General features: G+C 38.5%; 1 protein-coding gene across 5 annotated transcripts in view; it reads right to left on the bottom strand.

The window, feature by feature from the left end:
* Positions 1-23,521, bottom strand: part of TFCP2 (transcription factor CP2) — a 56,613-nt gene that overhangs the window by 20,852 nt on the left and 12,240 nt on the right. For 3 of the 5 annotated variants that reach the window (XM_058558253.1, XM_058558251.1, XM_058558256.1), the window contains 4 exons: positions 23,224-23,316; positions 2,629-2,780; positions 1,757-1,833; positions 320-425 (listed from right to left, as the gene is read on the bottom strand). In XM_058558253.1, the coding sequence (XP_058414236.1) occupies positions 320-425; positions 1,757-1,833; positions 2,629-2,780; positions 23,224-23,316 (428 nt within the window). The remainder of the gene's footprint in view (positions 1-319; positions 426-1,756; positions 1,834-2,628; positions 2,781-23,223; positions 23,317-23,521) is intronic. The other 2 variants (XM_058558254.1, XM_058558255.1) reach the window with 1 other exon arrangement.

Here is a 23,521-nt window from a genome sequence, read left to right as displayed (position 1 = left end):
TCCTCACACAAAAAAAAAATAAAAATGGTTAAAATGCCAAATTTTATGTTATGCATGTTTTACAACTAAATTAAAAAAACAAACAAAAAAATCACTCTGAAGTAATAGATGCAATGTTATGGAACTGAAGTGCCTACACTTCCAACTTCAATTTTATCATCATACAGGTAATTTTTTATGTTTAGTCAATAACCACTGCCAGGTTCATGCTAATTGAGCCCCTGAAGCATTCTGAATTAAGGTAAATATCAAGTAAAGAAAACCAACTCTCAGTCCATAGTTACAGGCATTTCCTGGGCAATAGATTCTCTTAACTCACCTATGTCAAGAATTCTGTCTCCAGGTCGGTTCCACCTCCAGCCCTCCAGCTGCTGATGTTCAGTGTATTGTAGCCGTCTGTCATGGAACACTACACGGAATATACTCTAAAAGGAAGCAACAAAATCAAATGATAACAAGATCCCTTAAAAATCAGTGCCAACAAAGGAAAACTAGCAGGGGTCACCCCCATGTGTTTTCTAGAATTATTATAATAATTATAATATAACATATATTATATATAATTATAATTATAAACCTATATAATATAAATTAAATATAAATAAATATAATTATAATATTAAAATAAATTATTATAATAATTCTAAAATTATTTTTCTTAAGACCCGTTCACTCTAAAACCCATATCATGGGGGCGGGCTCGGTGGTGTAGCAGTTAAGTGCGCGCACGCCACATCAGTTCGCAGGTTCGGATCCCGGGCGCACATCGACCCACCGCTTGTCAAGCCATGCTGTGGCGGCATCCCATATAAAGTAGAGGAAGATGGGCACGGATGTTAGCCCAGGGCCGATCTTCCTCAGAAAAAGGAGGAGGATTGGCATTGGATGTTAGCTCAGGGCTAATCTTCCTCACCAAAAAAAAAAAAAAAAAAAAGACTAAAAATAAAAATAAATAAATAAATAAAACCCATACCATACCAAGCTCTATTTCAGGGTAAATTTGATAATTGCTCAGACATAATCGTTATAGTTAACTGGTACCTTATTTAAAACTTGGCTTACACATCAGTCCTAATGGTAGCTAGGCATAAAGGACTCCCGTCAGAAGCATTTCTACATGCCTCTACTGTTAGTTACCAAGTAATGTCCAGCTCAGCTCTTCAGATGTATATGAAAAACTCACCAAGTCCCCTGCTTGCTAACCCACGATACAACCTGTAAACACCAAGGGGAGGTACGGGCTGTTTCATCAACTCTCCTTTTGTTACTTTTACTTTGTGGAGGTGCCTATTAATATCCCTCTCACCACCTTTTACAGCACTGGCCAAACTCCTCTGTCCCAATTGTGCTGTGAAGTCTTAAAGTCATTAATGTCAGTCTAGACTAAGAAAACTGCTATTCATCAACAGTCACTTCTGTTGTCATTGCTTCTAGAGTAAGAATCCAAAGAGACACTGGAGCATCTCTAAAGATCTCAAGGAGATTACTTTATTCCACCCGAAAAAAACTTCACTGAGCCAGGAGACTACCCTGACATGAAGTGGTAAGCCTTCTGTTTCTGCAGCTCTGAAAAATCCATGTGAAAAGGGGGGCACACTATGACCCTAAAGAAATAACACATGAGTTTACCACTCTGCCAGCAAATTGTGGCCAGGAAGAGATACCACCAAGCCCTTTATGGAGGCAAAAGAATATTATCCAAAAAGGGTCAGTAAAAAGATATGTGCAAAAGAATGATTTATTCATTTTCTTTTACCTTCACCAATTTGCCATTAATTTCTGGAAGTTCTCCAAGTTTCCTATTGTCTAGCATTCGGATTTCATAAGACTGCCCTAGAAGAAAAAGTAATTACATATTACATTCATCACAAATTAACTTTTGCAAGATTCAGAAAGAATAAAATTCAGTTGGTTGAATATACAAGAGTATAATATTATTAGTAACAACAACTAATTTCATACATATGTTTTTTTTTTTTTTGAGGAAGATTGGCCCTGAGCTAACATCTGTTGCCTATCTTCCTCTTTTTCTTTTTTCTCCCTAAAGCCCCAGTACATAGTTGTATATCCTAGTTGTAGATCCTTCTAGTTCTTCTATGTGGGACGCTGCCTCAGCATGGCTTGATGAGTGGTGAGTAGGTCCGTGCCCAGGATCTGAACTGGCAAACCCCAGGCCGCCGAAGCAGAATGCACAAACTTAACCACTACGCCACCAGGCTGGCCCCATACATTATATCATTTAATTGATATAATTCTCTAAGGTATTATCAATCCCATTTTAATTGAAACTTAAAGAATATAAGTAACTTGTCTAAGGCCACAAAATTGGCAAATAATAGAGCCGGGTAGGGTAATACTTCTCAGACAGTAACCAATATCCAGTAATCCATGTCCAGGCAACATGGATTAGAAAGAAAGAGGGAGATGGGAACTAATAATGGGCAGATAGACAAAAGAAGCCAGTAATATATACATCAAATATGACATTAAACTCAAATCTCTGAAGTAAGGCTTTGACTGTGACAGGTCACACTAGAAAGATATACTTTTTACATGTAAGTGTACCTAATAAAATATGATGAATCCAGCAAGTCTGCAATAATACTAACAAATAAGGATGCATCTAACCTTGATTGAGATATGTCAGGGTTTCATCATGGAGTTTCACTGCTGGAGAGGTGGCAGCACAAAGCACATATTGGAAAGGTAAGATTTTATTCTCATTATCAGGAGGCAAACTTGACTCTTCTTGCTTAAAAATGGGTAATGCGAGGACATCACTGAAATAAAAGAAACAAATGACTTACGTTAACATCTGACAATGGTGCAAGAGCAGACTTATGGTTGAAACAATTTAACGGCAATTTGCTTTGGGAAATCATAAACATTACTCACTTTGGTGGAGTTTCATCTGAACCATTCAGTTCAGATTACCTGCTGTGATGTCCCCCTGACCACAACAATGTGGGCAATGACAGATATTTACTGCTAAAACTACCTAAGTGTCCAAAGAGAACATTTCTAGGAATTATACACTGGGGTTCCTAAAAGGGCTCTAAAAACTGTATGCAGAGTTCCAAAATGTCAATTTAAGACACTCAGAAACGTATCTGAGAAAAGCAGACTCAGAAAGGCACGAACTACAGTATCTTTATAACCACATCACCTGATCTAAGGACCAAAACAAGAGTCAAAATTCCTAGAAGCTACATGAAAAGAACAAATCAATCACAAGAATATATTTCAAGGTCAGCTTACATTCTGTGGAATACAACTAATATTGAGATATCGCTACCAGCCACCTCCTCCAAGAAAAAGCTTCTATCAGTGTATCTAAACTTGCAAACCAAAGATACACATCCAATGAATTCTAGTACGTTACTCATTCCAAAGTTCTAGTGGAAGAGTACAGCAGTGCCCCCTTATCCATGGTTTCGCTTTCTGTGGTCTCAGTTAGCCACGGTAAACTGCAGTCCAAAATTATTACATGGAAAATTCCAGAAATAATTCATAAGTTTTAAATTGTGCACCATTCTGAACAGCACAATGAAATCTTGCACTTTCCCACTCCTTCCCGCCCTGGAGGTGAATCATCCTTTTGTCAAGCATAACTACACTGTATAGTTACCCACCCGTTAGTCACTTAGTAGCGGTCTAGGTTATCAGATTGACTATCACAGTATCACAGTGCTTGTGTTCAAGTAACCCTTAGTTTACTTAATAATGGCCGCAAAGCACAAGAGTAGTGATGCTGGCAATTCAGAGATGCCAAAGAGAAACTGTTGTTGTTAATCTCTTACAGTGTCTAATTTATAAATTAAACTTTATCAGAGGTATGTATGTATAGATAAAAACAGTATATATTGTGTTCAGTACTATCTGTGGTTTCAGGTATCCACTGGGAGTCTTGGAACGTATCCCCCATGGATAAGGAAGGACTACTATACTGGACTAGGTTAGAAGTCCTGGGTTTTAGTCCCTAAAACCATAGGCAAATCTTAGGCAAGCTCTCTTGAGTCATCATTCCTTCATCTATAAAATGGGAACCACATTTGCTGTCAAGAATAAATATACGACAAAATATTTTGGAAACCATAGGGGCTAAAACAGATGTAAAGGATTAGCAATAATTTTCCTTCATAAATTCTAGCCATAGATTAGTGAGGAAAAATATCCTGGGCCTTGGAGATCTACTGTCATGATCAGCATTCACCCCAGACCAAGTTTTAAAAAGATCTTAAGAGATGTACCAAATTAAAGAGTATTTCCAATTATCTCAAGACACACCACAAAATTCTCAAAATAAAATGTATTTTAATTTACTTTAAAGAATATGTACATGCACTCACTAGAACAGCTAAAATTAAAAAAAAGAATGACAACCCAAATGTTGGCAAGGATGTAGAACAATCAGAACTCTCATCCTTTGCCAGTAGGAATGTAAAATGATACAACCACTTTAGAAAAAGGGTTGGCAGTTTTCTTATGAAAGTAAATATACATCTGCCCTTTGATCCAGCAATTCCACTCACAGGTATTTATCCAAGAGAAATGAAAGTATAAGTCCACCCAAAGACATGTACATGAATGTTCACAGCATAAATGCAAAAACTGGAAAGAATCCAAATGTTCATAATTAAGACAACAGATGCACAACCTGTGGTAGATTCATACAATGGAAAACTACTTGGCAAAACAAAGAAATGCAACAACATGGATGAATCTCACAGACATGACACTGAACAAAAGAAGCTAGACGAACAGAATATATAATCTATGATTCCACTTATACAATGTTCTAAAACAGGCACAGTTGAGAAGAGCAGTTTCCTGGCAGGGCAAGGATTGACTTGGAAGGTCTACAAGGGAACTTTCTAGGGAGATAAAAATGTTCTACACTATGTTAGGTGTGTGGGTTACATGGTCATAACTGTACAGCTGAAATTTGTGCATTTCAACATACATAAATTTTACCTTAAAAAAAGAAATTATTGAGTGGAGGACGGTAAATGGTCTAAATGATAAAACAGTAGCAGCATGTTGTAATTTTTAAAGCTTGGGGACAGGTACAAAGCAGTTCTTTACACTATTCTGTTTATATATGTTTGAAATTTTCTATGACAAAAAATTTTTTTAAAATAGAAAAAATATGTATAGGCCACAAAGTACTTCCAGGCAGAAAAGAAAATCAATAGATACATGAAATAAAATAAACAATTGAAATTTCCCCCAAAAGTTAGAGGTTAGGGATCTAGAGATTCTTGTCAATATTCCCCACATTCAAAATGAAATACACTCAAACCTTTACCTATAATTTAAAAATTATCATTACAATATAAAATAAAGAGACCAAAATCCATTTTACTATCCACAGATGAAAAGCAATTACTGGGCCGGCCCCGTGGCTTAGCGGTTAAGCGCTCGCACTCCGCTACTGGCGGCCCGGGTTCGGATCCTGGGCGCGCACCAACGCACCGCTTCTCCGGCCATGCTGAGGCCGCGTCCCACATACAGCAACTAGAAGGATGTGCAGCCATGACATACAACTATCTACTGAGGCTTTGGGGGAAAAATAAATAAATAAAAATTATTAAAAAAAAAGAAAAGCAATTCCTTATACACACTTATATCCCTCAGCAGGATACAAACACTCTCCCCAAATATTAGATTATAGGGTCATTACATTCAGGAAAAAAAAAAAAACATTGAGAGAAAAATGATTGCACTTGTGTGAATCTTACAGGCAACATTTTATAAATTTTTATTGGAAAACAATACAAGAAACAAATGTTCTGATCATTGGCCTAATAATCCACATAGAAATAATAAAAATCTAATGGCATGAATGCTAAAAAAAAAAAAAAAAGAGTGGGGGAGAGAGAAAGAAAAGAAAGAAATTTCTCTTTCTGCTGATGTCTAAATAGCAAGGTTATATGTTATTAATTGAATCCAGGCAGCCGAGATGCAAACCAGTTTTTATGAAACACAAGTTTCTTTTTGCTAAAAAAATATTTCAAAGGCCAGAAAAACAAAGAGTGCTTTCCTCTTCCTTAGGCCTGGAGGAGTGTGAGCTTTGCTCATATGGGTGGGGTTAAGAGTGCAAAAGGTGGGGAATCCTTCTTTCTGTCCATATTAATTTGTCAGGGGAAACATACTATTGTTCCCTTGAGATTATATGAAACTGTAGAAACACGGGGTTTTCTAGAAAAGTTCTCTGTCTCAGTGCTTCCACTTCTCAAAATCAGGAAACTACCATCTCTCTCACAGCAAATAGTATCAAAAATAAAGTAAAACTCTATAAAACTTAAGAAACATGTTAGCCTTTGGGAGACTTCGTTGCCATATCATTCTCAAATACATCACATCTGATGATTCCTTGAAAGATTAGTGAAGATTACCAGGAATCAAGGCAAATCGGATTTTGCAACATAGCAACAGCTCAACCTTACAAATGCAGGATTGTTTTTTTTTCTTCTCAAATGTCAGTGCCTGGTGAGGGTAATATATGGCAACAGTTCCTAGTCTTCTCAACATAACGTGGCATTACACCTAACCCCTCATGACTAAGCAAAGGACTGTCATTTGAGGCTGGAATTCTAAAATTGATTCTAAAAGTCATCCCTAAAATTAACTCAGTACAGCCAAACCAAATACACAAAACTATATTTTCTCATCTGAGATTTTAAGTCTAAAAACCTCACATATATTTGAATTACTCATGTTCTTGCAACACTGCATTTCTTTTACCCTGCTGTGGCAGCAAGAGTACCATTCAGTCCCATACTCCTAGAGACAGAAGCTAAAGGTCACTGGTGAATACAGCTCTGGGCCCTGCTTATAGCAAAACAATAACAAACAGATTCAGCAAGAAACAAATTTGGAGATACAGAAGTCTGCTCTTTCTCAGAGGCAAGCTGAGTATAGATTAGGAAAACCTACTCTGGCAGACTCTAAGTAGTTGCTACCAACGTATACTTTAGCATTTTACTATATTCTCTGATTGCTTCATGTATTTAATTCATTCCAATGAAACATAAGCTATTCGAAGGAATAACTTCTCTTTTATGTGCTTAGTACATATTTGTTGGTATAATTTATATTTTTGTTTGTTTGCATTCTCCGGAATACTCAACCCTAATACACTGTGATCATTTTGGAATTCTCGACATCTCATAGTATCTCTGATTAAATATAAGGATATAGAAATCATACCTGTTAAACAGACAAATTATATGTTAAAAATGTGCACCGCTAAGTGGAAATCCACATCTGACAGTGGAGGCATAGCAGAAAGCATGTGAGTGGAAGGAAGAGAGGAACAGAAGCAGTATCAGGAGGGCTCTTTCCTGTATGTAACTGGGATTCCATGAAGAGCTGCTTCATGGTCCCCTGAGGTATAAATTACTCTTCTGAGATAAGACAGCTTCCGAATGGTCTCTGTGAATTAACAGCTATTGTTTAGCCTTCTCCTTCAGGCCTACCAGCTGTTGAATGCCCTCCTCTAGAGAGAGCCTGGAACATAGAGAGGGAGAGATTTGATGAGCTCTACCTTGAGTAAGAAAGGTAAGCAGACAGGTGTCCATAGCATCTAAGGAAATTAGAAACTAACTTGAGATAATAACATATCATGAACTTCTAATTTCCCTAATTATAACCCTCATTTGGACTCCACCATGATGAAAATAAAACATTTGAAACAAAACAAGGCAATAGCCCTATGTTAGCTACAGCATAAAAGAGCAAGAACTGAAGAGAGTACACCCTACTTTGAGGTCTGCTTCAAAGGCAAAAAGTATCCAGTAAATAACTGGTCATAACATCTTAAAAAGGAGAGGGAAGTAGACTAATTTCCTTGGGTTTGTGGGAAGGATAGAAGGGTAGATCAGGGAGGAGACCTGGCAAGAAGAGATGGCCCTGCAAGTTCTAATATGAAGGCAGTGAGATGTCCTGACTACCGAGTAATGGTGCAATTAGCTTACTTTCTTGGTAAGAGCCCTCTGTCACAAAGTGACAAAAGATTTGTGCTACCTGAACATATAGTGAAAAATCTCACTCTACTAAAAAGCAGCATATATAATAAAAACTTTGCCTTGCTAATTATTCTATCACCCAGAAGGCAGAAGAAATGAGTGGAATTACTATTCTGAACCTAATTTGACCAATAAAAAGAAACTGATCAGAAAAGAGGAAGCAGTGGGAACCTCAAAAGAAAGCAACTAAGCCAGATAGGCAGGAAGAAGAACAAAGAACACAGCCAGACATAACTCCTGAAGAAGAACAAAGAACACAGCTAGACGTGACTCCTAGACTCTTAGAGAGCAGGCTTCAAACAGTGAAGAAGACAGGACCCAAGCCCATGGTCTAAGATGCTAAAAGGGAAGACAACAGGATTGAGGTTCTCAAAAATGAAATTCTGCCAATCTCACATTATCTGAGATAGAGGGAAAAAAGAGAGGAGGTACCTAAAGAGACTAGACAGAAAGCTCACCAATCAACTCAGAATTAGAAGGACATGCACAAGAAAAATATATATAAAAGGAAAGAAACTATTAAAAAAAAGTGGCAGGGGCTGCCCGGTGGCACAGCGGTTAAGTGCATGTGCTCCGCTTCGCAGGTTCGGATCCCAGGCGGGCACCAACGCACTGCTTGTCAAGCCATGTTGTGGCGGCGTCCCATATAAAGTAGAGGAAGATGGGCACGGATGTTAGCCCAGGGCCAGTCTTCCTCAGCAAAAAGAGGAGGATTGGCATCGCATGTTAGCTCAGGGCTGATCTTCCTCACAAAAAAAGAAGAAGAAAAAGAAAAAAGAAAAAAAAAGTGGCACTGATACAGTAAATAAGAAGCAAGCTTGAGCTGAAGCCCACAATGTGCTGAGACTTGCAAAAAAGGTAAGGAAGGCACAGGCCCACTCTGTGATGTAAATGGCACATTACTAATTAATATAAAGCAGAGACAGAAGAAAATCTCAACTCCTGTTTCTCTTCTATCTTTTCTGTAAAGAAAAACCATCTTGAAAGTAGAAAGAGAAGACCAAATATTGGAAAAGTAGATTAATGAAAAGATAAATAAGGAGACCATCAAAAATTGCCTGGGGGCCGGCCCAGTGGCATAGCGGTTAAATTCGTGCGTCCGCTTCTCACTACTTCGGATCCTGGGCACGGACCTACTCACCGCTCATCAAGCCATGCTGAGGTGGCATCCCACATAGAAGAACTAGAAGGACCTACAACTAGGATATGCAACTATGTACTGGGGCTTTGGGGAGAAAAAAGAAAAAAAAAAAAAAAAAAAGAGGAAGATTGGCAACAGATGTTAGCTCAGGGCCAATCTTCCTCAAAAAAAAGGAGCCTGGAATGAAATTATATACCTGGATGAAATTATATAGCAGGAGAATTAAAGAATGTGCAGAAGAGATACATGAGTGACACTCTGTAAACTCAAACAATCTCATGATTCTGATAATGCCAAATATCACATTAGCTTTTTATGTCTGTAGCAGCAATTGTCAAAATGAGGAGAGAGTATATTCTCCATACCTTACACCTGAGTGACCTGACATGAAGTCCAGGCAAGACTGTAGAACAGGTTAGTAAAAGAATAATTTATGAGTCTTCAGGCAGGCCATCAAAGATCGCTAGGAGCCATAACTAAACTAATTCATTTTCCTGTCTTTATGTGGTTTGACCAGGGAATGCCGTAAGCATAAATATTTCTGGATTTCAGCAATGCATAAAATAAAGTTTCTCTTGATATCTCTGTTCAAGGTGAAAAATATGAATTTTGTAAGAGTTAAATGGCTTTACAGATAACTATACAACTGTACCTAAAGAGTGCAGATAAGTCTACAAGAAGGTTTAGTGGCATGCCACAGGACCCCAGAGAAACTTGTCCTCTGCAACATTTTTTTTTAATGACTTGGATGAGGACACTGAAGAGGATGATGGTCAAATATGCAAACGACAGGAATCCGGGATGGAAAAGCAAATATCCTATATAATAAAATCAACTTTTAAAGTAATTCTAATTGGCTGGAACAGGAGGGTAAATCTAACAGGACAAGATTTAATAAGGATAAATATAAAGTCATGCACTTAGAAGTAAAATGACAACAAAATGGCCCAACATATGCAAGAAAGACTATGGTTTAAAAAAAATCCACTTCAATGAGACAAACGGTGTGGTACGGCTGCCAAAAATGCTGACATCAGGTTTCATTAAAAACAGACATTGTTTTTAATGAACTAATGTCTGTTTTTAATGAAACAGTCTGATGAGGGAAATGACATTCTTCTCTATGCAAATCAGACTACATTTGAGTACAGTACTGTGCTTAGTTTTGAGCGTAGAACTTTAAAAAGCGGACTTTAAAAATCTAAGGAAAGAGGGCCAGCCTGGTGGCGCAGTGGTTAAGTTCACGTGCTCCGCTGCAGCGGCCCAGGGTTCGCAGGTTTGGATCCCAGGGGTGCACCGACGCACCGCTGGTCAAGCCATGCTGTGGCGGCATCCCATATAAAGTAGAGGAAGATGGGCACAGATGTTAGCCCAGGGCCAGTCTTTCTCAGAAAAAAGAGGAGGATTGGCAAAAGATGTTAACTCAGGGCTGATGTTCCTTACCACACGCATACACACAAAAAAATCTAAAGAAAGAGATAAGAATAAGTGAGGGAAGCTAACATCATGTCATGTGAAGAGTAAGTGAAGGAAGTGAAGATGTTTGTCTGAAACAAAGAAGTCTTATTTAGTCTACTCTATATTCAATTAATCAGTTCGGGGTTGAACAGGGTGGCATCTTTAAAATGTCCTCCAAATCAATTCTATGATTTTATTACTCTAAAAGCACTAAATGCTTTGAGCCTTTTTAGGTTTTAGAAGCTGCCTTGGGATAGGATCCCATGTATCATTAGAAAATACTAATAGGTGTATAGTGCCCTCTAGTAGACAGGAAATATCACTAGTTCACTGCTGTTGTAGTCCAAAACATATTCTTCGATAGCATTTGCTATAGAAGGCAGCAGCCAAATGATAACTATAAAAGCCTGTAGACTGGCTAGACCAACTGGCTTATAAACCTGTCTATATATTTTTTTAAATTTTATTTCTACCTTCGTGTATTTGCCATGACAAAACAAGGACTAGACATATCATAATAAAGGCACAGATAACATCTAGGCATCCTAACCCTTCTATATACCAAATCCAGAAGACTCATCAGTGTAGTTTTTTCTAACACAGACAATTCCTAAAAATGATAGTCTCAATTAAAGTCAAGACATAAAAAAGTTTTCAGTTCTTGGAGTCTACATCTTATGCACTTGACCAAAGATGATTCTAATGAACTATGCTCTCAGAATACACTCTTCCAAACTACGTATGAACTGGCTAGTAAGTGGAATACAAGTTTCCTGAGGTATTGACAACTCAATTTTTAAAAAGAAAACTTCATTCATTCATTCAAATATTAATTGAGTACCTACTAGTGTCAGACTATTCTAAATACCAAACCCACATATCAATTTTTAAAGATAAAATAATTTTCTTTTCCTTCTTTCCTCTTTTTTTTTCTTTCCTTTGGTCTTGCATGTTTCATCAGTAGTCAATAAATGGTATATCTTTTTAGTTCCTACTAATGTTTTTAACCTAAAGTTTCATTATGACATCATCTATTCCCCATTCTGTGCTCATTTCTCCCTAACCAACTTATACTTTACTAAGTTCTTTTTCATTTATGTCTAAGTTATAGCTAAATAGTTGCTAGACAGTTCCTACCTAACTGTAACAGGGCAAATGCCAAAACAGAGCTTGGGAAAAAAAATGAAAATTAATAAAATCTTGATAACCCAAATGTAACCTTAAGCTTTATATACCAGAAAAATTGCATGAGATGTCATAACTAGGTTGCTAAATATCCCTTTCGTAGATAATCTCCAAAGATGGCCTCTGATGATCCACGTCTCTTGGTATTCACACTCTTATGTGGCCCTCCTTCCACCTTGGATCTGGGCTGGTAATTTGCTTTAACAAAGACAATGCGGAGGAAATACCGGTGTGCCAGTTCTGGCCTAGGGACTAATCTTTAAGAAGGATTGTTAGCTTTCACTTTTGTGTTGGGGAAACCTGAACTGCCAGGTAAAATGTCTGGCTACACTGCTGGAGAGACCAGATGGAGTGGCTACATCATATATAGGGAGAGGCCCTGAGGCTACATAGAAAGAGACAGAGAGAGAGAGAGATCCAGCCATCCCAGTGTCCCTGCAGAGCCCAACATTAGACACATGAGTGAGCCATCCTGGATGTTCCAGCCCAGGGCCCCACATGACTGCAGCCTCAGCTGACACCACATGAAGCAGATCTGCACAATCAATCCATAGATTCATGAGAAGTCATAAATTGTTGTTTCAAGCCACTACATTTTGGGGGTGGTTTGTTAAGTAATAAGATAGAAGAATAGGCTGTTATTCCAATGTTTCTAAAGAATTCTTTACAATAAAACTTAATAGTTGTGGTAAATATGTAAAGGAAGATATTAAATCATCCTTACTTAAAATAGCTCTATTAAAAAAACAAACAAAACACCTCACACACCCAGAAAAAACAAAAGGGTACATTCCAAAAGCCATTTCCTTATGTATTTAAGGAAAAATAAATAACAAAGCACATAACCATCTCAGAATACAGTATGACAACTCCATTCTATTTATATTACCTTTTAAAACAAGTTAATGCTATAAAAACTACATTGCCAATTAAACATACTTATTTTCACTCTCCAGGTAAAGAAACAATAGTAAAGAATCGGAACAATATGGCCAGATCCAAAGAGTAAGCAACTGGGTAAAAAACAAACACAGAAAAAAACATGTGAGAGAGAAAACAAATGTGCGTAATCATCAGTCTGGCACCACTAAGGGAATGATAGGAGAACCACCTCTTTTCCTCCATCTGCTCACATGCTCTAGTCCTATGGCTTTCAAACCTCTTTGAATACCATTTATATTAAGTCAGTGATTTTTATATGAAGATCCAGTACACACAGACACATGTTTGGGTGTCTACAGAACTGAAACAAGTTTCATAAAATACTTATTAACTTCGGTATTTTCTATTTGACCTCATTTTTAAAATGTTGACGACCACAACCTGCAATGTGACAAACAGTGCTCTAGTCTTTCCCTTAGAACTTTGCACTAAATTAAATCCAGTTTATGTACAGTATTCAAAACACTAACACAATTAAGACAAGTCTTTCAGATCAGACTATAATTCAGCTACTTAAGAAGAGGGACAGATAATTAAACAAATACAGAGACTCACACGGAGAGTAAACACAGATGCTACTCAACAGAAAAGCGACTCTTCAACACATCCTTATTGAGTCCCTTTTGGCTCTCTCATTGTGAAACTCATACAGCACATCACCCTCCATTGCAAAGCAACAGAGAATGCTGCTAAATCTAACAGCCAACATATTCGTACTGAAGACTGTCTTAAAGACTGCAATCCAAATCCTGCTTTGGATTGTCAGAAAATATTTGGAAATAAAATAGTTTTCAAGTCATCTTCCGCTGTACTTGTAGACTGCATTACTAAATTAAAGGAGTCAGGTCTGTATGGAATACTAGTGGCTCTCAACCTTGGCTGCATATTAAGAATCACCTGGTGAGTTTTTAAAAATCCCTTCCAGGCCATATTGCATGCCAATTAAATCAGAACTGGTGGGGAGAGGCTGGTGACCTTAATTACTCAGTGCTGTGTTTTAATAAGCCAAGGTAATGGGTTTGATCTCTATGTCACCTAGGATGACCACCTTTCTATACCAAGACCTGATTTTCCAGAGGTGCCCAGTGAGCCATATTGAAGCATTAGGTCTAAGGGTAAGGGAGTTTGTTCAGGTCTATGCATATCTATCACCACTACTGGGGAAAACACTCAGCTTGACATTGGATCAGTAAATCCCTTCAAAACCATTTTTTCCCCCATTTATTCAGCAAATAGTCTTTCAGCACCTACTATGTTCCAGGCCCTATTTTAGGTGGCAGGGATATAGCAATAAACAAGTTATAGAAAAGGTCCCCCTATAGAGCAGAGCATCATTGTCATCTAAATTTCTATCTCTGCACAGCAACAAATCATCCTAAATAATTCTACAAACACCTATTGTTTTCCTACATTCTAGTTCATTGTCCTTACAGAATTATTAATACTCAAGGAAGCATAAATGTGTTACTTAAGAATATATAGTGAGGGGGCCGGCCCCGTGGCCCAGCGGTTAAGTGCGCGCGCTCCGCTACTGGTGGCCCGGGTTTGGATCCTGGGCGAGCACCGATGCACGGCTTCTCCTGTCATGCTGAGGCCACGTCGCACATACAGCAACTAGAAGGATGTGCAACTATGACATACAACTATCTACTGGGGCTTTGGGGAGAAAAAGTGAAAAAAGAGGAGGAGCATTGGCAATAGATGTTAGCTGAGAGCCAGTCTTCCTCAGCAAAAAAAAAAAAAAAAAGAGGATTGGCATAGATGTTAGCTCAGGGCTGATCTTCCTCACCAAAAAAAAGAATATATAGTAAAAATAATGTAACTTGAAAGGGCCTAGTATGTTTCTAGTAGGTGTTTTATACAAGTCTGCCCTGAGTAGCTTAACTCTACTCCCTCCAGCTTCAAACCTGGAACGTAGAATGGACTGTTGAGTATGACATCAAAACACAAGTGAGCAGTAGATAAACACCCCATATCTGGGTCTTATGCTGATGCTGCCCTTATAGAGATATCGGTCATCTGACAGTCTTTCTTTAGGAAGACTGTTTCTAGAACTTTTTTCCAGATCTCAATACTGGGCTTAATGTTCCTTAAGCACTTTAAGAAGTGCTTCTAGGTATCTGCTGTTGTTAGTGCCCTCAAGTGGATTCCGACTCCTAGTGACACTGTGCACAGCAGAGTAGAACCCTGCCCAGTCCCTGCACCATCCTCTCATCTTCCAGTGCTGTTATCAGACAAGGCTCAATGCTCTGTTGCTATTCATAGGGTCTTCAGGGCCAGTTTTTTAGAAGTGAGTAGCCAGGTCCTTCTTCCTAGTCTGTCTAGTCTGGAAGCTCCACTGTAACCTGTCTACTTTGGGTGAATGGCATAGTTTTCAGCATCACAGCAACACACAGCTGCCACAGTATGACAACCAGCAGACAGGGGGTGTGGTTCTCTGACTGGGGAAACAAACCCAGGCCACAGCAGTGAGAGCCCTGAATCTCAACCACTAGACCACCAGGGCTGGCTGCTTCCAAGTATAAACCATCCTATTTCTTCAGCACAGTTATGAGAGACCAGAGGTTTGAATAGTTGCCATTCATTATGTACCTCTCAAAGTTTACCAAAAAATTATGCTAATTTCTTCCCCCACAAGTCTTTGAATGTCCCTCATTTCTACTCTGCTGAATTATTTGCCAATTACTACTTATTTACTTCCATAAGCAATGTGTTTTTTATTTTCCTGTAGCTTACAAAGTCACTAAAAACTTCTAATTTCAAATCTGTCTGCAAGCCTTACTTATTTTGGAAGCTGAAAAGTATCTGACCAATGTCAGATACAAATTTACTTCTAGAGGGCTTGTAAGATATTAAAAGTTTAATCAAAGAAATCTGAATCAGCAAAGCCCTACCTCAGGAGATTTGCCAGATATAGGCCTGCTTTCTCAGTTTTTTTCCTACATTACAGGATTAGCTCTTACCAGCCTACAAATCTCATTAAAACACTGCTAATTGAAAACATCACCTGTGGCATCATTAGTACCAGGCTCTTTTATTAAATTTCTGAAATCAGTGACTCTTCCCATTTAGGTGATGAATGGCAACCTGCAACAATATACATGGGTTATATATTCTAGGGAATCTGACAATTCTGATATAGAAAGTAGAACTCCCATTTCAGTATTCAAAGATCTGATACCTACCATCATACTATGACCTAACTGGGAAAACCACAACAGTTTTTTGTTTTTGTTTTCCTGTGACTAAGGGAAACTACATTTAGCCCCTTAGAGTGCTGTGCCTCAAAGCTTCTTTTCAGGTCCAAAATGTCTACCAGTTCATTCTTCTTTTTTTTTTTGCAGTTAAGCTTCCTTCCGTCCCTCTTCACTGGCAAGCATCATTCACCACCTTTGGAGTTCTTCTGCCTTGCCCATTCCATCCCTGCTACCAAGCCTAGCTTCAAAGCCAGCAATCTCCCCAGTCCTCCATTCCTCTCTGCAATGAGAGACAAGCACAGACATTTTTCTGTTTTTTAAGGCTTTAACTGCTAATGACTTTTGGGAAAATCCTAAAAGTACCAAAGCACTAGTCCTATGAAACGGTAAAAAGGCTTTATCTGTCCCTTTCCCCTTTATGCTCACAGTGCCAGGGCTTATGAAAATGTCTCCTCCTCCTCCTCCTTCAGACCATATCTTTGATGAAGGCCCTTTCTTCTAAAATGGGCAACATATTCCTTGGAGATGTCCCAATTAGGCTTGATGAGGTAATCAAAGCAGAACTGTTATTTGCTCCTTTTCTTTTATAGAGAGATAGAGAATTAATTTGCATTTCTAAGGATATGCAGAACAGAAGATACCCAGTTCACTAAACTTCAACCCTTCTCAGGAATGATAACTAGCTTTTTATCATTATCCTCCAGTCTGCAGCCAGAGTAACCCTTAAAAATGTAAATCTAGGGGCTGGCCCAGTGGCTTAGTGGTTGGGTTTGACGTGCTCCACTTGGGCAGCCTGGGTTCACAGGTTTGGATCCTGGAGGCAGACACACACCGCTCATCAACCACGCTGTGGCAGCAACTCACATACAAAATAGAGGAAGATTGGCATAGATGTTAGCTCAGGGTGAGTCTTCCTCAAGCAAAAAGAGGAAGATTGGTGACAGATGTTAGCTCAGGGAGAAGCTTCCTTCCTTGCAAAAAAAAAAAAAAAAAGTAAATCTAAAATGTCACTACTCTGTTTAAAATGCTTCAGTGGCTTCCCAATGAAATCATGATAAACGGCTTGCTCCTCAACAGGGTTCCCAAGGCCCTTCCAAATTGGAGCCAGCTTGCCTCTTCGGTCTCATCTCTTGTATACTTCCCACCTCTCTTCTGTTTTTAAAAGTTCCAGCTGACAAACTGCAGTTCCTTTCCCTTGCTCTCCTCCACTCCCACTCAACTACTACGATTGATTTTTTACACATAAATTCGCATTTAACCCACACAATAATGCTAGGGGGTGGAAGGAATTATCTCCCCTCCTCGTTTGCCAGTTGAAGAAACTGAGGCTCAAGTAATGTGAGATGTTAAATAATTTGCCCAAGGTTACGCAGCTGGCAAACAGCAGGTATAAATCCAAGTTTATTCATCCATTCGTTCAATAAATACTTTGTGAGCACTTATGTGTCTGGCACTGTTTTAGACAGTGGGGAAACAGTAAACAAATAAATTTTATCCAAATTTTAGCCTTCTTTTCTACTAAGCAATGCCTGGCATAAAGCAGAAACTGTTCAAAACATTCCTGAGGAAAAAAACGTAATTGAAAGTTCCCGTTCAACGCTCCAAAGATATTTTTGGAGGTGGTGCACTCCAGCACTTACACATGGCTATTTGTGCAATTAATACTAATAGAATGATAGTATCAATTAACTGATTCCACCAAAAGGACTCAAAGCTTTCGCAATGATTGATTCCCCTGCCCAGAAGTTCAATTTCCAGATTTCTACCTGCCTGGTTTTTTTCATCACTCAGATCTCTGCTCAATTGTCATGTCTACAGAGAGATGTTCCTGGTCACTCTACCTAAAGTAGATCCTATACATTTTCATCACAGCACTTGTTTCTGAAATTTCCTTGTCTGTCTGTCTGTCTATCTATCCATCTATCTATCTATGTATCTATCTGTCTATCTATCCACTACTCCTCCTCCCATAAGAATGCAAGCTCCAAGAGTACAAGGACCTCATTTGTCTTGTCACCGTAACATCAATAAAGCCTGGCCATAGTAAATACTCAATAAATATTGTTTAAATAAATGGTTAAAATAATAATAATAATAATATGCCCACTAGAAAATCTAGGTCTTTATAATTAGGCTACTCAGCAAACATGATTGGGTTATACTTGTGGATGAATAGTCCAGAAAATGCTGCTATCATTTATCATCAAATCTGTACTGAGCACTTGGCTATATACAATCCCTGCGAAGAGCTCCCGAGTATTTCCACGTTACTTGCAATTGCCTCTCCACATACAATTTAACTAATTAAACCTCTCATACAACATTTTTAAATATCTTTCATTACCAAACCTACAAACCTACCTACCCTTGAAACTGTCTTCTCTTTTGACCTGATACAATAAAGACAAAGTTCCTCCTCCTGGGAAAGGCTGATCCTTACCCATGGACTTGGAATCTGTCCGTTCTCAATTCCCAAGAACTTTACTCCCTTGATTGTCCCAATGGATGTAGCATCAATCTCCCTCTATTGGATTACACCCATTAGCAGATAATCATGTTTGAGTACTTTCCACCTTTTAAAAAAATCTTCCCACACCTCCCTTTAACTACTGCTCCACTCCTCTGTACCTTTCATAACTAAAAGTCTCTATATATACAGAGTTTCTATCTCTTCATCTCTGATTCATTCCTCAAACCATGCAATTAGGCTTTCACTCCACCACTCCACGGAAAGTGCTTGTCATGGTCACCAATGACTTCCATGTAGCCCAACTCAATGGTCACTTCTCAGGGCTCATCTTACTTCGACTCTCAGCAGCATTCAACACAGCTACGATGCCTACATTTGCTAAGCACTCTCCTCCCTGGCCTCCTGAATACCCTTATCTGATTTTCTTCCTACCTCCCCAGCAGCATCTCCTCAACTCCCTGTGGCAACTCCTCTTCCTCTATAAAACCTCAGGACTTGATTTTGGCTTTTCTCTTTCTACCTCCCAGACGATCTCATTAATTCCCATACATTTAAATATCACCTTATTCTGATGATGCCCAAACATATCTACTAGGTCCAGAGTTCTATTTTGAACTCCAGATTCGCATATTTAAATACCTACCTAACACTGCCTCTTTGATGTCTCTCAGGGATAACAAATGGACTAGACCCAAAAGAGAACCCTTGATCTTCCTCCACACCTGCCCAGCCTATCTCCCGCCATGTCCTCCAACCTTGTGTTGGATGGCAACACGATCCATCAAAATGCTCAAACTAGAACCCTGGGAGGCATCCCAGATTGATACGTTTCCCTTATCCTCACATCAACTAACAAGTCCTATGAATTTTTATCTACAAAATACAGCTTGAGTTCATCTTCTTTTCAGTAGAGCATAGCATTTAAGAGGGCAGGCTCTGGAGTTAGGCTATCAGAATTTAAATCACAGCAATAATAATAGCTAGCATTTATTGAGCATTTACTGTTTACCTGACACTGTCTTAATTATTTTACATATATTAACTCTTTTAATCTTCATAACAACCTCATGAGGTGAGTACTATTATTATTATCTCTATTTTAAATTAATGCAAGAGAGGTTAAGCAACTTGCCCACTTCTGATCGAACCAGAATTCAAACTCCTAAATCTGGTTCCAGAGCTCACTATGCTAGGCTGCCTCTTGGAAAAAGGAGACTAAAAATAGGGAGATCAGTCCAAAGCTAATGCAATAGTCCAAGTAAGAAATAACAAGAATCTGAACCAGCAAAAAGTAGGGATACAAAGGAGACAAATTCAAGAAATATTCAGATAAGACCTAAACAGAGAGTTGTATCATGTTCAAGGATTGAAAGACTGAATATTATAAAGATGTCACTTTTTCCCAAATTGATCTATAGATTCAATTCCAATCAATATCCCAAGAGATTCAACTTGACATGTTGATTCTAAAATTCCTATCAATCAGCAAAGCCAAGAATAGCCAAGATACTCCTGAAGAAGAACAAGAGATTTACTCTGCCAGATATCAAGAATTATTTCAAAGCTTTAGTAATTAAGACAGCATGGTACTGACTTGGACAGACAAATTAACCTATATAACAGAATACAGAACCCATAAACTGACCCCACACAACAAAAATTTGATTTATGACGGAGCTGGTATTGCTGATCAGTGAATAAAGGATGGACTTTTCAATAAATAGTGTTGGAAAATCTGGATATCTATATGGGGAAAAAAAGGAACTGGATCCTTACCAACACCCAATACAAAAATCAGTTTTTAAAAAAATCAATTCTAGGGGCCGGCCCTGTGGCTTAGCGGTTAAGCGTGCGCGCTCCGCTACCGGTGGTCCAGGTTCCGATCCCGGGCAAGCACCGACGCACTGCTTGTCCGGCCATGCTGAGGTGGCGTCCCACATACAGCAACTAGAAGGATGTGCAACTATGACATACAACTATCTACTGGGGCTTTGGGGAGAAAATGGGGAAAAAAAAAAAGGAGGAGGATAGGCAAGAGATGTTAGCTCAGGGCCGGTCTTCCTCAGCAAAAAGAGGAGGATTGGCATGGATGTTAGCTCAGGGTTGATCTTCCTCAGGAAAAAAAAAATCAATTCTAAGTGGATTAAAGACTTAAGTGTGAAAAACAAAATGTAAAACTTGTAGAAGACAATATAGGAGAATAACTCTATGGCATTAGAGTAAGGAAGAATTTCTTAGTCAAGACATAAAAATCATACACTATAAAGGAAAAGACTGATAAATTATAATACACTCAATTAAGAACTTTGGAACCAAAGATACATAAAGTGAAATGACAAGCCATAAACTGGGAGAAGATATGGACTACACACATAACTGACAAAAGATGAGTATCCAAAATATACTTAAAATTCCTATAAATTAATATGAAAAAGACCCCCCCCAAAAAAAACTTGAATACTTCTCAGGAGAAAACATGAATGGCTAATAAACATATGAAAAGAAATAAGAAACTCATAAGAAATCAGGAAAATGCAAATTAAAACCACAATAAAATCCACACTCACTAGATTGACAGAAATTAAAACACTGACTAAATAACATATTGGCTAGGATGTACAACAACCAAAACACTTAAATGCCAAGTATACTAGGAAAAACAATTTAGCATCATCTTGTATGAAGATGCACAAACTTCATAATCCAGCAATTCCATTATTCCTATAATCCCTCTGCCTGGAATATCCTCTTTCTCCATCTTAGCGTGGCCAAATCTTCCTCTTCTTTCAGATACCACATTCAGGAGGCAGAAGTAGTATTTCTACGTTCTGAACTCCTACAGCACTTCATCTGTGTTTTGGGCATATCATTTTCTAGTCTGCACCATACATTTTTATATACATACCAGTCTTTACTTGCTTAAAATTTGGTAGAGAAGATGAGGACAAGAACCTGTTTGATTTGTCTTTTAATTGCACTAGACACAGCACCTGCACATGGAAGCATACGGTAAAGACTCAAAGCTACAGAATCAAGCTGTATAAAACCCAGCATGTAGTAGGCACTCAAATATTCACTGAATGAATGAATAAAAACCTGCTTAGCAGGGCCAGCCCAGTGGCACAGTGGTTGAGTTGTGTGCTCCACTTTGGCGGCCCAGAGTTCGCTGGTTCGGATGCGGAGCATGGACCTACACACCACTCATCAAGCCGTGCTATGGTGGCGTCCCACATACAAAATAGACAAAGACTGGCACAGATGTTAGCTCAGTGACAATCTTCCTCAAGCAAAAAGAGGAAGATTGGCAATAGATGTTAGCACAGGGCCAGTCTTCCTCACCAAAAAAAAAAAAAAAATGCTTTGTGACTGAGTGAATCAACCAGGTCTTACTGTACATTCAAAACATGAACTAGTGGTAAAAGGAAAATCAGAACACCAACTGTGTATCCAAAGTCTCAAATGTGTATCCAAAGTCCCAAATTAATTTTTCTCCCAGATTCTAGCCTGATGACACATAGTACGAGTTAACTATCAGCTACAAATGGAAACTACTGTGAATAAAGCAGATAAAGAAAGAGGGCGGAATAGGAGGAGGTGGAAAAAGGAAAGAGAAGGCAACAAAGTGGGAGGAGAGAATGGCAACATTGTTGGATTGTAGGTCATCTTCCATGAGAACTATAAGAGGGCAAGAAAACTATAAGAAAGCAAAGAAAAATCTATGAACCTTCAGCAATAAAACAACGAATGACAGGACAACTTATTATTATGCAGTATTTCAGGCAAATAGAGATAAAAACGTATAACAAATACCCATGTACACTCCACTAAGCTTAAGAAATAGAGCACTAACAGTTGAAGCCCTCTGTATCCTTCCCCAGTTATATGCCCCTCCAAATCCCAGAGGCAACTGTATCCTCAATTTGAAGTTAAACATTCTTAAGCATTTTGTTATATTTTTACAGCAGTGCCATCTATTAAAAAGTAGTGAATAAACTTTGTGGCAAAGGGAAGAATACACTGTCCATCACAAGAGACTCAAAACAAAAGGGAAAACAGAGGAACAGTCAGTAAAAACTGACCAACTCTAAGACAAAGAAAGAGATGAAGATTTGGAAGATGGATAAGTGATAGTTGAAGGGGAAAAAAGTGAAGGAAAACAGTACTGAAAAAGAAGCACAGCAAAAAAGAAACAACAAAAATCAGGTTTGATGAAGAGAAACAGTTGCCTCAAAAACTGCTATACTACTTGCCTTTGAAACAAAAAAGAGAGTGAGTGCAGTTCATTCACTCAACAATCAGCACAAACTATTTGTTAGGCACTACTCTAAGGCACTAGGGATACAGCAGAGAACAAAACAAAGTCCTGCATTCACGGACCATTTATTCTAGTTGGCGAAAGAGGCAAACAAGCAAATAACACATCAGATGCTGGGAAAAAGAGAAAGCAGAGTAGAGAAGGCAGAATGCTGGTGAGGAAAAGAGGTACTTGCTATTTTATGTGAAGGTGGTTAGAGAAGGCCTCTGTGATAAAGTGACATTTGAGCAGAAACCTAAAGCAAGTGAGGAATGCAGAAGACTATTTTAGGAAGAGTAACAGCAAATGCAAAGGCCTTGAGGTGGGAGTGCACACAGCATTTGAGGAACTACAAGAAGGCCAGATGTTGCTGGGGCAGAGCAAGCCAGAAGAGTAGACACAAAAAGTAACACGATCTGATCCACATTTTAAATAAAGTGATCATATAATTTATCATTCAAACAGGAACACTTTGGTGAGTGAAGGAGGGTGCTATTAATAGTTACCTCGGAACAATAGGCATCAGCAAGACCTTAATTTTAAAAGGCTTCTGTGTGGAGCCAGCTTGAAGGGGTTCCTCTGGCCAAATCTGGAACAATCTGATCAAAATATACAGTGATAGTAAAAGATTATAACCTATTGAATACAGTAAGAATCTATGAGGCTACATTGATAAAAATAAATAAATAAGAAGGAAAAGCTCTTTCTTACAGTAGAAAGCCAACTAATAAATGTCAAAGGAAAGACATAATTAGAAAATCATCATTTTGCAACCATCATAAAGCTAACTGATTAGGGCAAGAA

This window comes from Diceros bicornis, chromosome 17 (genome assembly GCF_020826845.1).
Source record: "Diceros bicornis minor isolate mBicDic1 chromosome 17, mDicBic1.mat.cur, whole genome shotgun sequence".
Classification (NCBI taxonomy): domain Eukaryota; kingdom Metazoa; phylum Chordata; class Mammalia; order Perissodactyla; family Rhinocerotidae; genus Diceros; species Diceros bicornis.
The sequence above is the reverse complement of the archived record's forward strand: the minus strand, read 5'-3'. Positions and strand labels throughout refer to the sequence as shown.